The sequence below is a fragment of the Malus sylvestris genome, chromosome 4 (assembly GCF_916048215.2).
Source record: "Malus sylvestris chromosome 4, drMalSylv7.2, whole genome shotgun sequence".
NCBI classification, from domain to species: domain Eukaryota; kingdom Viridiplantae; phylum Streptophyta; class Magnoliopsida; order Rosales; family Rosaceae; genus Malus; species Malus sylvestris.
The window spans coordinates 2508727-2524691 of record NC_062263.1 but is presented as its reverse complement, the minus strand read 5'-3'; the positions used below and the strand labels follow the sequence as shown (position 1 = coordinate 2524691).

The window sequence follows — 15965 nt, the reverse complement described above, 5'->3', positions numbered from 1 at the left end:
TAAATTATATGATGTGTACAATAAAAAAAACATTAATCAATACTTAAGTAATAATTGCAAGTGGTATTTTACTACAGTGATGGAAAGTGTTGGGCCCTTGCATGACGGCGTGGGTTCAAATCCCGTTGGTGGCTAATCTAATATCTAAAAGGTCGTACCCCGTGGGTTCAAATCCCGTTGGTGGCTAATCTAATCTAATATCTTTTGACAAAAAAAAAAATACTGCAATAATAATTTAATCATTAACATCCACGTTACATGGTTTATAAAATTTGGTCTAAAAAATTACCTTCTTTGTGATACAACGGGTCTTCATTATGAGAGTTTCCCTCGAAAGGACTTTATAATATTGAAAGCACTTTGTAATATGATCAGAATCATTCATATTAAAAAACACTTTGTAAGATCACATGTGCAAAAAATCAATAAAATATGAGATAGTTCAGTCATTGAACTATTTTAAAACAAATGGACAGATTTTGTAAAAGCATCAAGAACCGTCTATTTATTTGCTACAATTGATTGACTAAACGATCTTAATTTTAATTAAATTTTTGCATATGTAAAATTTCATGAATTGGCCACTAAGGCCGCGTTTGTTTGGCCTCTTTAGCTAGGATTAGGTAGGATTGGCCTAGAAACTGTCCTAGTCCCTTGTTTGGTGCTGGTAAAGGATGAGGTTTAATGGGACTAAATGAGACTTGTGTTCGCTAAGGGCTTCGCTACTAATGCAGTGCAAAAGGCTGGGATTAGTAGTCCCGTTTCTTCATCCCATCGTTTTCGTCCATTTCAGTGAGAACCTTCTCTATTATGAACATCCACTCCAAGCGCTGCAGGATCTTGAGCGCCTCACCGTCTACATTTTTTTTTTTAGCTTTTGCTGCAGCAGCGATTTCCGGGCATTAATGGCTTCTGAATTTGAACCCGGGAAGTCGGAAAAGGCGATGAGGATTGGTTTTTCTCGTCATCTATGAACTGGGCTGTCATGGTAGTTAATTGGGAGAAGGGTGCAAGGGTTGTGGGGGGAGGAGGAGGCTGTAATTTTGAGGGATTCGATGGAATCGATCTGGGTTTCAAATGGGATCCAGTTTTGCTTTTGTCTTCATCTTCTGCGTTTTTTCTTCCAGATGGATTAGGACTGGAATTCAAACAGGATTAGAGAGATTTGTTTGTCGTGCGTTCTGTAGCTCTCTAGCTTCTAGAGTTGGACGAAGATGGGTAGGGAGAAAAGTGGGAGAGGGGATTCTAGAAGCTGGTCTCTTCTGGAGTTTGCCGTGCATTCTAGAAACAAAAAATAAAAAGATAAAATTAATAATAAAATATTAAAAAAGATATAGATTAAATAGATTAAATAGTATAATATTATAATTTGATAATTTATAAAAACATATTTAAAAAGATAAGGATTAAATAATATAATTTGAGAGTTTGTTAATTATCCTGCTTCTTAGTCTGACACTGCACCAAACGCTTCACTAAGTTAATCTAGTTTAGTCTAGTCTAAGCCAGTCCAGCTTAGTCCCTGAAGCTAGTCCAATCCGACACAGTCCGGTGCAACAAACGCACCCTAAGTGAATTGGGTAGGACTTCTCCTTAGTCTTCAGAAGCCAAGATAACGTTTTTTTTTTTTTTGTTTCAATGATGGCATACGAGATTTTATCAACATCCCGAAATTGATTTAACAGGACTTTTAGTTTGGAGTCAAGCCCACTGTTGTTAGAATTGTTATTACATGGCTCATTTCCTTTGATTGACCTCTCGTCAACTAAGTGGGAAGAATGCTTTTCTTCATGGATATGGCACTACTGGTTTTTTGCCTTAAAATCCAGAATTTGTTGATTCTACTCACCTTACCCAAAGTTGTCGATTGCACAATTTGGTTGACTGCTCAGTCAACTAGATATGAAAAAATGTTTTTCTTTATGGATATGTGAGCACTATTGTTATCATGTTTCAAGTTCCAAGATTTGTTGATTAGAAGATATTTTCACACACTATTTTTAACTTTTTGCACAAATTCTGTTCTATCTTGATCGTTGATTCTGCTTGATTCATTCAATCTGATTGCCATAAATAAAAAAAGACTCTGTGAGAATCTAAAAAAGATGTGCGAAAATAACTTCATCTGTTGATTCTGCTCACATGTCATCTTACTCAACATTGCCAACTGCACAAAGCTATTTATGGTCTTAAGCAAGGTATACGAGCTTGGTTTTAATGTCACAAATCAGTGGCTTCTTGATCCGATTTCGGTTTGTTCAAAATCAGGATTAATATATCTTTTGCTCGTCTTCTGGTATTATGGTTCTTATATTGTATGTTGATGCTATTGTTTCGACCCTATCTCGTTTTCTTAGTAACTATTACATGTGGCAATGAGTTCGAACTCATCGACCTTGATTCGCTATCTTATTAATTTAGGGCTACATGCCACCTGATCCTGTACCGATGTAAGACTTCATCTTTCACAAACCAAGTATACCATTATCTTCTCAAGTGCCACATTATGTCAGACTGGTTTTCTAGTTTGTAACTTTTTTGTTTTTTTTGGAACAAACGATATTATCCACATTAAGGGGGTGGAGAAGTGGACTAAGCTTTACAATGAGTTTGCAATAAAGTGGTTCAAATTCGCATTTAGTGAGAATCTAACTTAAAACCTTTCACTTACAAATGACTTCTAGTTTGTACCTTGAAATTGCTAATTTGGTGGATCGAGACACAGTGCAGACAGTGGTTCCAATCCTACTGTAAAACAGTAAGAACAAACAACACAATTAACAGTTCGAAAGTAAAACTACGAATACGAAACACAAAGATTTGCACGAGTGCGAGGGAACACAGCTTTTTCATGAAGAGATGATGTATGAATGAATGCTAAGTTTAGAAAACTTTCACTGAGTTGCTCTCAAAACCTAACATATGTAAAACGAAAGATGCAACATTGAATATTAGGGTTATACCATATGCGTTTAAGGAAAGATGCAGAACTTATTTTTGTAGGAGTTTCGTCGCCTAATTCCTAGGCCAAATCAAAACAGATTTTTGTCTAAAAATTATCCTAAATCAACTAGGTCAAACACTCCTACATTAAGTCAATAGCCTGAATTGATCTCGCACGGCTAAAATAATTCAGTCACTCTAGAGTCATTCCCTAAATGAGTGTATATGAATATTGCCTTATGAAATCCAGAAGATATATTCTTTATTCTTTATCAAATAACTTTCGTGTCATCGAAGTAATCAGTATCTAGACCTAAACTAAGGACTATATGGAAATGAAGGCGAACGATTACAGACATGTATTGTATACACTCTAGAAAATTAGCCAATTAAAACAACTTATGTTTTGCCATTTAGTACTACGGTCTAGTGATATTCATCTTCACATGTAAGTGAGAGGTCTTAGGTTTGATTCTCGCCAGATGCAAATTTGAACCACATTATTGCTAGACCATTGTGAGGCTAAGCTCACCCCCTTCCCCTTAGTGTAAATAATATATCATATGTTCAAAAAGAAAAAAAAAGCTTGTGTTTTCATACCTCCAAATAATTGTCCTCTTGAGGGAGAGTTGCATTTATGATGTCATGGGGGAGTATAGATAGCTTGTTGGCTTTCTTCACTATCACACCTTCGACATTTCTTTTATACTATATTTGGATAAGGACAATAAACTTGAAATTTTGGCAAAAGTCAAAATTTTTAGATTGACATGCACCAATTCCTTTGTTTGGATTCATAAACATAAAAATATAGAATTTCCACATAGAAAAAAACTTGGAATTTGGGACCTCCAATTCTCAAGTTTAAATTTCATGTAACTAGGTAGTATTTCTAAATTTCTATGAGGGAGAATTTAAACAGAAAATTCACAAATTTCATAAAACAAATTCCGTCATTTCAAAATTCTTTAATAATCTTAAATTTTCTCATCCAAACAGTGTTACATCATAATGTTTTTTTTTTTTTTTTTTTTTTTTTCAGTTTATGAGTGCTCCTCATTCTTCAAATTTGGTTGTTTTTATGCCTATATTTCGTTGTTGGTCTCCATCATATTTTGATTTTTCCAATGCTAATTAATCGAGCTGGTTGTTCTGATACTCATCATTTGACTATTTATTTTTGTATGTTTCTTGATCTCAGCCATATAACTTGGAGTGCTAAAAAACAACCGATTCTTTTCTCGTTGTTCTTATGATGGTAAATATCGTTCTCTTCCTAAGTTGTCTGTTGAAGCTTGGATTGCTCATTTACTTAATGAGTTGGAGGTTACTCCTAAAGTCCTACTTCTACCTTGTTACTTTGTGGCCACCAACATGGATTTCAATTCGGTGTTTTATGCTCGCACAAAGCACATTGAGGGGAATTACCATAATATATGAAGAGTGCGTGCATTCTTCTGGGTCTCACAATTGGGTCTCAAAACTTTGAAAAGTTCAATCTTTTCTACTCTTTCTTTAGAAGGGCCACCGGTTTTTAAGTCCTGTACTTCTATCATTCTACAAGTGGGGTTTGGTCATCATCCAACCATTCACTATACTCTCTCTGTTTACTTGACAACCCACTTCATTTGTGCCTAATTTTTGTTTTAGCATATATATTTTAATCAACTTTCTTAATTGTACATCTCTATAGATAAGGAATCCCTTGTTTATGTCCTACGAACTCCTAATTGTATTGTACATATTCAAACACAGGTGTAACTACATTGGCTAGAGTAAATGAGCTCCCGCTTGTGCTGTTAAAATATAGAGCCTAACATTGTTATGCATTATTGTATATGTCGAGGCATGAATTTATCTAGATTCAATCTTTGTTGAGTAAGAAGAAACATTTTTAATCTATTTTATTATAAAAATAAAATCCTAACCTTTGTACAAATGGAAGTCTTCCTAGAAAAGAAAAATAAATCACAATTCTATTTGAACTTAGATGTTGACTCACCCCAACGTGAGCACCCGCCGAAATTTGAATTTTCATCCCCAAACTTTAAATTAATTTAAAATAAAATATAACTTGTATCGAAAAATAAATTGTACATTTATTTCCTAGCACAACTGTTCTTCTAGATGGGAAAATAAAATAAACATGCCACACCATACAAATTATTAGGTCATGTAACTTTTTGATAGACTACAGAAAGCTGTGGTGCATGACCTCGGAGGTCAGTCCACTCCACTATTGGTCAAATAAAATAAACATTACATGTTCAACGTGCAAATAATTATGCGAGTCATTAATTTGGTTCAATACAACATTTACACTAAAGAGAGAGAAGTTAAATTGGGCAGCCTATTATTGAATTCGTCAGCCACGACATTCGAATTTAAGATCTTTTACTTACAAATAAAGATAAATACCATCAAACAATAGTACTAAATGACGCTACAAATATTCATTAAAAGCGAAAATTTTGAAATCGAATAACCACCCATTCATATAAGGTGGTTATGCACATAAAATTACAGGATGTCCCTTACATAGCAATTTTTCATGCGTGTCACACAGCAATTCTGTGAGAAATGTCACTACATAATCAGCAATGTATTCGATTGAATGGAAGAAATTTATCCAAATTTGCATGATTTAGTTCATCAGTCACATCTACTAATTCCAATGCAAAAATAGAAGATCTGTAGTCCCAAACTTTTGGACTATGGATCCATAGTCCAAAAGTTTGGGGTCATGGTTTTGGACCAAAACCATAAGCCCCTTTTTGGATGACCAAGAATTTTATTGGATGATCCTTGTATAGATGACTTGTGCTGAGTGGTAATTATACCATATTAAAATATCCAAACCCAAAATCTTAAACTTTAAGGCAATTAGCTCAAATCAATCTTAGGACATTGTATTAAACATTAAGAATGGAAAATTTGGCTAAGTTACACAGGTTCTAATAGACGTTAGCCGCTAGTCGGGCAGCGAGCTGGGGTCTAGTGCGTAAGCGGGGCGGGTTTAAGTAATTTTATGGTATATTGATAAATAAAATGACAGATTATAAAGTATTAGACAACCATATTGAAAATATAGTGACCAAGCATATAATGAGTGTTCGTTTAAGTATTCAACAAGTCTCTTAAGAGTCGCGACATATGTGTGTTTAGGCGTGCTAGGCAAGCTAGGCGGACGCCTAAGCAGGTCTAGGAGCACTTTCTTTATTTTCAAATGCCTAGGGACTAATCGGGGCGTTGTCTAACCGCCTAGCTCCTAGGCGGGGATTTTTACAACAATATGTGTTAGTCAAAATAATTTGATGTTAAACTCACCAGATCAATGAAGTCAAATGTAAAACCTCTCATTTATAAGCGGAGACAAATTTTTCATATACAACAATATTGCGGGTTGAAGTTTTGGATAAGTCATACTATGAGTCAATCATAATTTCGTATCGAATTCTAGGGAGCCGAAACCTATGACCTACCATGCACTTATAAGTGAAGAGGAATACCACTATACTACAATATTAAGCTTGTCATTTTGAAGAATCGAACATAGACTTCATATTTAAAATATAGAGAAATACCATTAAACTATACTATAATAAATTATATCTATTTTCATTATCTTTTACACTATATGATGGTTGGCGTATTTCATTATATTTGTTAGAATTAATCCATGATATGGTGGGCCACGTACGTCTAGGATCACAAGGTTGATGATGAAGAGTTGAGTGGGTTGATGAAGTTTGAAACAATTATTCCTCAGAAGATTTTAGACATGCATTTCCTTCTGGTGCACGTAGGGGGGATTTAATCTGAACCATTCATTTGAACCGTAAGACATCTATAAATTGACTCCTTCATTAGAAGAACATGTATTCGTACTTGACTTGAGAGTTTGGGTATTGGTTAGTCAAGGTTAATCTGCAGATCATGGCTAATCATGGTTATTGTGGGGTTTTACTATCTCTTACTTTGTTAAGTTTGGCTATTCATGGAAGCTTCTGCTTCCCTGAAATTAATGGAGATAACAAGGGCTCTTCACGTACCAGTACTGATAAGGGAAAAACATGGGCAGTTCTGGTTGCAGGATCAAGTGGTTACGACAACTACAGGCACCAGGTTTAAGCTTGTCCAAAATTTTGATTAATTAGTAACATTTTATGTTAATTGTGTTACAAGTAATAAAATTTAGGGCTAATCTTTGTCGTTCCATGCAGGCTGACATATGCCATGCGTACCAGATACTTAAGAAAGGAGGACTGAAAGACGAGAACATCATCGTTTTCATGTACGATGATATCGCGTACAACTCGGAAAATCCTCGAAAAGGTGTCATCATCAACAAGCCAAATGGTCATGATGTTTATAAAGGAGTTCCCAAGGTTGTAACTAATTTTCTGAGTCTGAATTTTAATTTCTATCTGGTTAATTTGCTAGTTTAACATTGTTTCGTTACCTGTAAGTATTTTTTTTTCTAATGCAGGATTATACAGGAGATCATGTTAACGCACGCAATCTCTATGCTGTTATTCTCGGAGACAAAAGTGCTCTCACCGGAGGAAGTGGCAAGGTTCTAAGTAGCGGTCCGAATGACCATGTTTTCATATATTATGCAGACCATGGTTCTGTAGGATTACTTGGTAATTAGTAATTTTTTTTTATTAACTTTGGAAATTATATTTAGTGATCTTACATGGTCCCACAAATTCAGTAAATTTTGCTCTTCGGGTTACATATGAACTGTATATTGTGTTCAGGGATGCCTAGCGATTATGTTTATGCGGAAGATCTCATACGTGTACTGAAGAAGAAGAATGCTTCTAAAGGTTATAAAAGCATGGTAAGAATTTTCACTTGAGTAACGGTCTTACTGAAGTTTTCAACTCTTTATTTGATGATTTTCATGTATTTTCTGAGGTCTTAATGCATTTATGTGAAAAAAAAAAAAAAATTAGGTTTTTTACATTGAAGCTTGCGAGGCAGGGAGCATGTTTGAGGGCCTCCTTTCAAGTAATCTGAATATTTATGCTACCACCGCGTCGAATACAGAAGAGAGTAGTTATGGAACATATTGTCCCGGTGACCCATCAGTTCCTGCCGAGTTTGATACTTGTTTGGGAGACTTGTATAGCATTTCCTGGATGGAGGACTGGTAATGCAGGGCCTTTCTTTATGAAAATGCTGTTCTAATTAAACAGAGTACATTACTTTGTCAGTTTCAAATACATTTTCAATCAAATGCTCATACTAATTACTTTGTTGTTTCGGTGACTTTTGGACCATATTTTCACATTTTGAGAGCAGTGACATAAGTGATTTGCATAAAGAAACTTTGGAGAATCAATATGAAAGGGTAATAATTTGAAAATTTCTTGTATGTAAATAATGTCTAATGTTGGGGAAATTAGAATAATATGACCATGTGAACATGTCGATTGAATTACAGGTTCGAAGAAGAACAACTAATTCGCATGTTATGCAGTACGGAGATATGAGTCATAAACAGGAGTTCCTCTTTGCTTACATGGGTGCTGATCTTTCTAATCGTAGCCATACTTCCACCAGCGATATCTCTTCACCCTCGATCTCAAGGGCTGTTGACCAACGTGACACGAAGCTCCTCTACTTTCAACAAAAGGTTTCTGCTCTTCTTTTATTCTGAATTCCAAACTTCGATGTGTTTAACTTTCATGTATACACATATATGTATTGATTAGTACATGCCAAACTCTCCGGCTAGAGAACTTTTCGTATGTTTTTGACAATTTGTATTTTTCGTTATATATGTGTCAGCTGCAAAGAGCTCCTACTGGATCTCAAGAGAAACAGGGTGCTCAGAAGCAGCTGCTGCTTGAAATTGCTCATAGGAAAAACGTGGACTATAGCATAACGAAACTAGGGGAGGCTTTGTTCGGACACGAGAAGAGCTCAAACGTTTTAATGAATGTTAGGCCACAGGGCCAACCTGTGGTAGATAATTGGGACTGCTTCAAGAACTTTGTAAGTTCATCTCCTGTAATTCTATACATCCAATTGATCTAGACGACACGCAAGTGCTTGTGCTTCTTTCTTCAGTTTTTTGAAGTAAACAAGTTTTATCTCCGAGATAATTGATTTTGAGTTCTTTCCATGTAGTTGAATATTTATGAGAAGTACTGTGGACATTTATCTGCATATGGAATGAAGTACACACGAGCTATAGCCAACATATGCAATGCTGGGATTACCACAGAGAAAATGGTTGCAGCATCTGATCAAACTTGTGCCAACAAACCCAATGTCTAGAACTTCCTTTCTGATCAGATAAATGATCAATATATGTATGTGTGAAGGTGATGTGTTGGATGCTAAACATTTCTGAAGTTGATCTTGAAGAAATTGCAGCAGCTAGACTAAGAAAGCCAACGGCTATTTTCTTTTGAAATGTAACGGCTAGTTTAAGTTAAGTGATGGTTTTTTACCAGTGTAAGGCTTAGATTAAAAGCTCCAATGAAGGGCTAAGATTCGCTTTGTACAAATAGGTTGGTGAGCATTTTGTCAGCTAGCTCCAATGGAGATAACGGCTGACTGTGCAATCCCAAAACCCTATCAATTACATATATGTATATATATGTGTGCTATGAGCTGCCGCAGTAGCAGTCTCCAATAACCGACATTCCCTTCTTAAATTCTTTGCAATCATCACCATTTTTGGTGACCTCTATCCTTTCCAAAACTAGCATACAAAATACCATCTTTACAAAATACTATCATGATGCCATAAGAAAACCGAAATAATACAAAATATTTTCGGAAATGGTCTTGCAAGGCTGGTGAAGCAAAATCTCTACTGAGAGAAAATAATTTTAACTAAAGAACGAAAAAATTAGTTATGTATACCATCGTAGATCAAATTTGATCCTTTTTAATCGTTGATCTGCACTCTTGACGTGAAGATTCGTCCTTCGTTTCTCTTAAATAATTTCAAGTTTAGTATGCCAACAGTTTCGTTTTTTCATGAAAAGGAGAAAACCTATGTTGGATTTGGTTTCTAGACTCCGATGGGAGGGAGGTACTCGTGCATTATAATTTATATTGTCTCGTCGTACGCGAGGATTTCCAATCTCATATATTTTTTATTAGGCGTCATATCTAAAATTCAACTAATCAAAATACAATACCTTACATGGCGATGGCTACAAGTAACATGCCTACTTGAAGGGTAAATAGAGCTCTGCAGCCTATCCTTTCTTCTCCCGGTGACTAACTTCCGCTTTCTACTGACGTTTAAGTTCTGATAGTTATCCCACATGTCATTTTCTTTACTCGAACTGAAGCCTTGTTCTGTGTCTGAAAATTGGTGGAGGCGGCAATGGCGGTGAGGTGACGCAGTCGGCCTATCCGCCTAGTGTTCCTTAGCTTGTGCCACAAGAAACAAGTAATATCTCCCAATGCAAACCCATACGTCTCACATGCAGCCCAACACATTTTACATAGCCTTTTTCCAATGCATTGGAAGATCCCCAGCTTGAATAATAGATAGAAGAACAACGAAGCTGAAAGAAAATAAAAGATACGAGTAAGCAACAAATCAACCATTTTGAAAGTGGAGCTCAAAAACCATGAACACTGTAGCTTAAAAGGCTAGAAATAGACAACCTTCAGAACTATTTTTTTTCACAAAACCAAAATACAATAATAAAGGCTACACAATCCTTAAATACAAAACATAAGAGGGGCTTCTGAACCGATTACAAACTCCTAATCAAAAGCAGAACTAGACGGGCTAAGCATGCAATCAAGGTGACTTCAACTCGTCTGTTAAGCATCTCCTAGCTCTAGTTTTGTTAAAAAAATTGTAACCGACTCTATTTGTACATATCACCGTTCACAACTACTGTTTTTGGTGCCTGACACGCCATGATCACTGCAACACATGGTAGTATTATCTTCTGCATTGAGCTGCGTGTACTTTTTGGAGGAGCCCTTGCAAAGCTTGACTTGGTATTTGATGGCATTGAGCTCCAGCTTTCGTGTCCTTCAACCGACAAATGCCGACGCAGATGGGGGCTTATAGAGTTTTTGATGGCGACGTGGAGAATCACGACCAAGGGTGCTTTTATGTTGTATGGATGTCAAAGCTTGTATGGAAGGTAAATGGGCTGCCATGGAAGGCAGTTTGAATTGAAGTTGCCTTGAAAATCGTCGACAAACTCTGGTGGGGTTTGAGGTAGAATAATGGTGGGTGTGGAAATACATTTTGATTTTGTTTTTTGTTTTTCAGTTTTATACAAGGGTGAATTAGGAATTTGAATAAAATATTTTTAAAGTTGGGTGTAAAAAGAGGTTGAATGGGTTTTAATAAAATTTCCCGCAAGTTTATTAACGTAACTTTCATGTCATTTAGTTTACAAAATTTTGTCTATAATTTAATCTATTTAACAATACTTAATAAAAAAATAGGAGAATAATAGATAATGGGTATGTGGACAAACAGTCATAGAAGCAGAAACGATGGCTGTAAGCAAGTTTTACTAAGATTTCACAAATGGGTACTGAACTGATGTTAGGGTTTTGAAGTTGTACAAATTACCAGAGCCAAAAGCAGATTTCTAGGGCTATGAAACTGATCCCAGTCTCTCTCCCTTGAAAACTCAGCCATTTTCTTCTTCAGTTCCTGCAGGGTAACACCTTCTCTTTCTGCAACTCCAACTCCAGCCATATCTCCAACCGCTGAATAATCACCAAACCCTCAAACTCTCAGACTCATTGTCAGGCTCAAACTTTTCTGGTGGTGGCTGGTCTATTTTCTTCACAAACAGGACCTTATTAGACTGGCTACCGGATTTTGCCGGTTCCATTCGGGGTGATTTTGATTTTCATTTGACAGGCACGCGCCGGTTTGCTGGTAGGGATTTAGGGGGACCAAATGTTGTTGGTTGGGGGAATATCCCCGATGGACATTTTTGGAAAACCGTATCGTGCAAAAGTGCAATGATGGGAGAACCTTCGGCTTTGGATGTGGATGGACTCGTGGTCACTCAAACACTAACGTGAAGTTGATTTCATCTTGCGTGTGAAATGGTGCGACACGGTTATCAGTCTCTTTAATTTTCATGACCAACAATGTAAAGTAGACTATTTTTTTTAGTAATACTAGTTAGATTAAATTTGTAGACTAAAAGCTTGTTTAGAAATGTTTTTAAAATAATTGAATGTGTTTTTGGTGAAAGTGTTTTTAGGTTCTAAAAGCACTTAAAGTGCTTTCTGCAAGAAGCACCAGTTATGTGCTTCTTGCAGAAAACACCAGTTATGTGCTTCTTGCATAAAGCACCAGTTATATGTTTCTTGCAAGATTCACTTGCACTTTTACTAATAATTGGTTAAAAAAAACTCTCTTCAAAAACGATTTCAGTCATTTTAAAAACACTTCCAAAAGAGTCCTAAATTTGCAAACTAAATGATGTGTCACTAATAAAAAATAAGCACGTTAATCAACACTTAAGTAATAATTCAATTATCAACTTTCATGTAATTTAGTTTATAATATTTATACTACATATTTAATCTCCTAGCATTATTGTATCGTGCAAAAATGCAATGATGGGATAACCTTTGGCTTTGGGTGTGGATGGACATGCAGTCACTCAAACTCTAAAGTCAATTTCATCTTGTGTGTACATGGGTGTGATTCGGTTATTAGTCTCTCTGATTTTTATGCTAGGTAGACTAATTTTTTGAGTAATACTAGTTAGACTAAATTTGTAGACTAAGAGCTCGTTTAAAAATGCTTTTAAAATAATTGAAGGGGTTTTTGGGTTCCAAAAGCACTTAAAGTGCTTCATGCAAGAAGCACCAGTTATGTGCTTCTTATAAGAAACACTTCATGTACTTTTTCAGGATTCACTTGCATTTTACTAAGAATTGGTTCAAAAAACACTTTCATCAAAAGCGATTTCAGTCATTTTAAAAGCACTTCCAAACGAGCTCTAAAGTTGCTAAAAGATGTGTCACCAATAAAAAAAATAAGCACGTTAATCAACACTTAAGTAATAATCTAATCATCAACTTTCATGTCATTTAGTTTATAAAATTTAGTCTACATATTTAATCTCCTTAGCATTACCATATTGTGCAAAAATGCAATGATGGGAGAAGCTTTGGCTTTGGGTGTGGATGGACATGTGGTCACTCAAACTCTAAAGTCAAGTTGATTTCATCTTGGGTGTACAAGGGCGTGGCACAGTTATTAGTCTCTCTTATTTTCTTGAATGTTCGGTAAACTAATTTTTTGAGTAATGCTAGTGAGACTAAATTTGTAGACTAAGAAATTCTTTTAAAATAATTGAAGGGGTTTTTGGTGAAATTGTTTTTGGGTTTCAAAAGCACTTAAAGTGCTTCTTGCAAGAAATACCAGTTATGTGCTTCTTGCAGGAAGCACCAGTTATGTGCTTCTTGCAAAAAACACTTCAATTTTAGGATTCACTTGCACTTTTACTAAGAATTGGTTTAAAAAAGACACTATCAAAAGCAATTCACTCATTTTAAAATAACTTCCAAACGAGCCTTAAATTTGCAAACTAAATGATGTGTCACTAATAAAAAATAAGTACGTTAATCAACACTTAAGTAATAATCCAATCATCAACATTTATGTCATTTAGTTTATAAAATTTAGTCTACATATTTAACCTCCTTAGCATTACCGTATCGTACAAAAATGCAATGATGGGAGAACCTTTGGCTTTGGGTGTGGATGGACCTATGGTCACTCAAACTCTAAGTCAAGTTGATTTCATCATGCTTGTATAGGGGTACGACACGATTATCAATTTCTCTTATTTTCACGATGAGTAGTGTTAAGTAGATCAAATTTTTAGATTGAATTTGTAAACTATATAATGTGTCACAACAAAAATAAGATGTTAATCAATACTTAAGTAAATCTAATCATTAAAAATCACGTCATATGACTTATAAAATTACCTTTTTTGTGATACAACGGGTCTTAATTAAGAGAGTTTCTTTTGTTTGACTAGTATTTAGTAATAATGTCATTCCTTAATAAATAGAAATTAAACTAGTGAATACCCAAGTATTATCTATTAACTTGACTCTTTAACGAATGAGAAGGATTTCTTCCACAATTTACTACGTGTTTGATCGACGGAACTTTATGTGTGACGACCTGTCCCTAATTTTCCATGTTATTTCCTTCTCAAGTGTGTAAAATGATGATTATGCCCTTGTTGGCAAAATGGAACATGATATGGACGTAGTTATTCGGCTTTTATTTATTTTCCTATTATCGTAATTAAATAGTACTCAATGTTACGAATGCGTGAGCGCGAGTTAGACCCGAATTGGATTTGTAACGAAGAAGTTGCGCTTAGTTATATGTTAACAATGGGTAAAATTGTACATACATTTGCTAATTATTTAGAGTTGGGAATATTGTTTTTGATAAGGTGAGCCAGATTATGTATTTTTATATTGTACCAAATCTTATCACTTTTTCTCTTTAAAAATTTGTCCCGTGACCATACCTCATCGCCAATCAGCTTTTGCCCCATTTCTTCTCACCCAATCAGAGACCTCCTTTCTGTCCAATCAGAAGTCTTCCCTCTCTCTCTCTCTTCTTCTTCTTCTTCTTCTTCTTCTCTCCCTCACACAAGTCTCCCTTCTCTCTGCAACAGCTAAGAACCATCATTAAACCTCACGGATTGGACCTCAAATCACCATCATCGTGCTCCTCTCATCCCCTTAAGCCCATCCGTATGAACCGCTCGGAGCTCCGACTCGGGTGTAGGTTCTCCGCCGACTTTCCATTCGAGTTGCAATGTTTTGGAATGTCTAGATGGAACTACGCAACTCCCTGGAGTCCCTAGCCTAAGTTTGAAGTCAAGCCAACGTGTAAACACGTGGCTTTGGAAAGTTGGAGTTGGTCCGAGACTTTTAAGCTATTTTCAGTCCATTTCAGTCCACCTTTTGGACTTTCAAAAGGTACAATCTTGTTCTTCTCTTCCCAAGCTTCATTTCCATAGAAAGTACCTCGAAAATGGTTGAGAAATGAGAAAGACATGGAGTTTTAAAGATTTTCCAGAATCCGGCGAACCAGATGGCGACGGAGGACAACTGGAGAAGAAGGAGAATATTCCGTTAAAGTTAACAAAATATTTTGACGTCGTTAAGGTAATGCCATTAGATTTAACGGAATATTCTATCAAATATGATGGAATATTCCCTAGGGATCTACCATCGAGTGCATACGCGTGGCCTGTGCGTGGGTGCGGTTGTGACCACGACCTAGGGGCGCATGAGGGCTCGTGACACCTCATGGCGGCGCGTGGTCAACGTGTACGGGTGTGTGACGTCGAGTAAAATGTTTTTGTATATTTAAACCCTCCGTTTGAGCAAACTATGGGGGATTTTCCTAACCTTTTTGTGTATGTCCTAATTAATTAATTACTATAGTTGTTTCACATATAGGAGAGAATTATCCCGAGGAGGTACGAGGACAAGCAACGCTAGGAGGCTACGATTCGACTACATATTAGTGAGTGGGCATATATATATATATATTATATAAAGTTTTATAGTTTCCACAAATGCTTTTAGATTGATATTATTCCTATCATGCCATGTTTTATTTAATTTTAAAAATGCTATTAGATTGTTGAGATTTATAAATTGTCATGGCATGTTCATATACATTATACTTGCTCATCATACATGCTTGCACCAGTGTAGTACTCACCTCGGGCCAGGGCTAGGATTCACGTGTATGTTCACATCGCACTGCACGCTCACCTTGGATCCATTGTAGGTGCCAGTCCTGTCCTAGGTTACAATAGGCAACTAGGACTCGTATGCGATGCGCCTAGCGCCAATCTTCATGTGATTGTAGTGTTAGAGCGTATATTATGATTACACCTAGTTCTGTTCACGTCGGAATCCCTTTGCATGAACTCGTGTGTTAGCATAGATTGATGAGTACTAGATTTTTCTTATGCCACGGTTGAGATATCATAATTTGT

General features: G+C 36.0%; 3 protein-coding genes across 4 annotated transcripts in view; all 3 read left to right on the top strand.

Moving 5' to 3' along the window:
- Positions 1 to 15965, top strand: part of LOC126618892 (vacuolar-processing enzyme-like) — a 73178-nt gene that overhangs the window by 22320 nt on the left and 34893 nt on the right. The window lies entirely within an intron of this gene.
- The window catches only part of LOC126618894 (vacuolar-processing enzyme-like), a 57959-nt gene that overhangs the window by 7101 nt on the left and 34893 nt on the right, over positions 1 to 15965 (top strand). The gene's annotated exons all lie outside the window — the stretch shown is intronic.
- LOC126618893 (vacuolar-processing enzyme-like) overlaps positions 6837 to 15965 on the top strand; it is a 44022-nt gene continuing 34893 nt past the window's right edge. The window contains exons 1-9 of the mRNA XM_050287110.1: positions 6837 to 7068; positions 7167 to 7331; positions 7433 to 7589; positions 7707 to 7789; positions 7905 to 8101; positions 8254 to 8302; positions 8396 to 8587; positions 8743 to 8949; positions 9085 to 9273. Of these exons, the coding sequence (XP_050143067.1) occupies positions 6880 to 7068; positions 7167 to 7331; positions 7433 to 7589; positions 7707 to 7789; positions 7905 to 8101; positions 8254 to 8302; positions 8396 to 8587; positions 8743 to 8949; positions 9085 to 9234 (1389 nt within the window). The 5' untranslated portion in view covers positions 6837 to 6879 and the 3' untranslated portion in view covers positions 9235 to 9273. The remainder of the gene's footprint in view (positions 7069 to 7166; positions 7332 to 7432; positions 7590 to 7706; positions 7790 to 7904; positions 8102 to 8253; positions 8303 to 8395; positions 8588 to 8742; positions 8950 to 9084; positions 9274 to 15965) is intronic.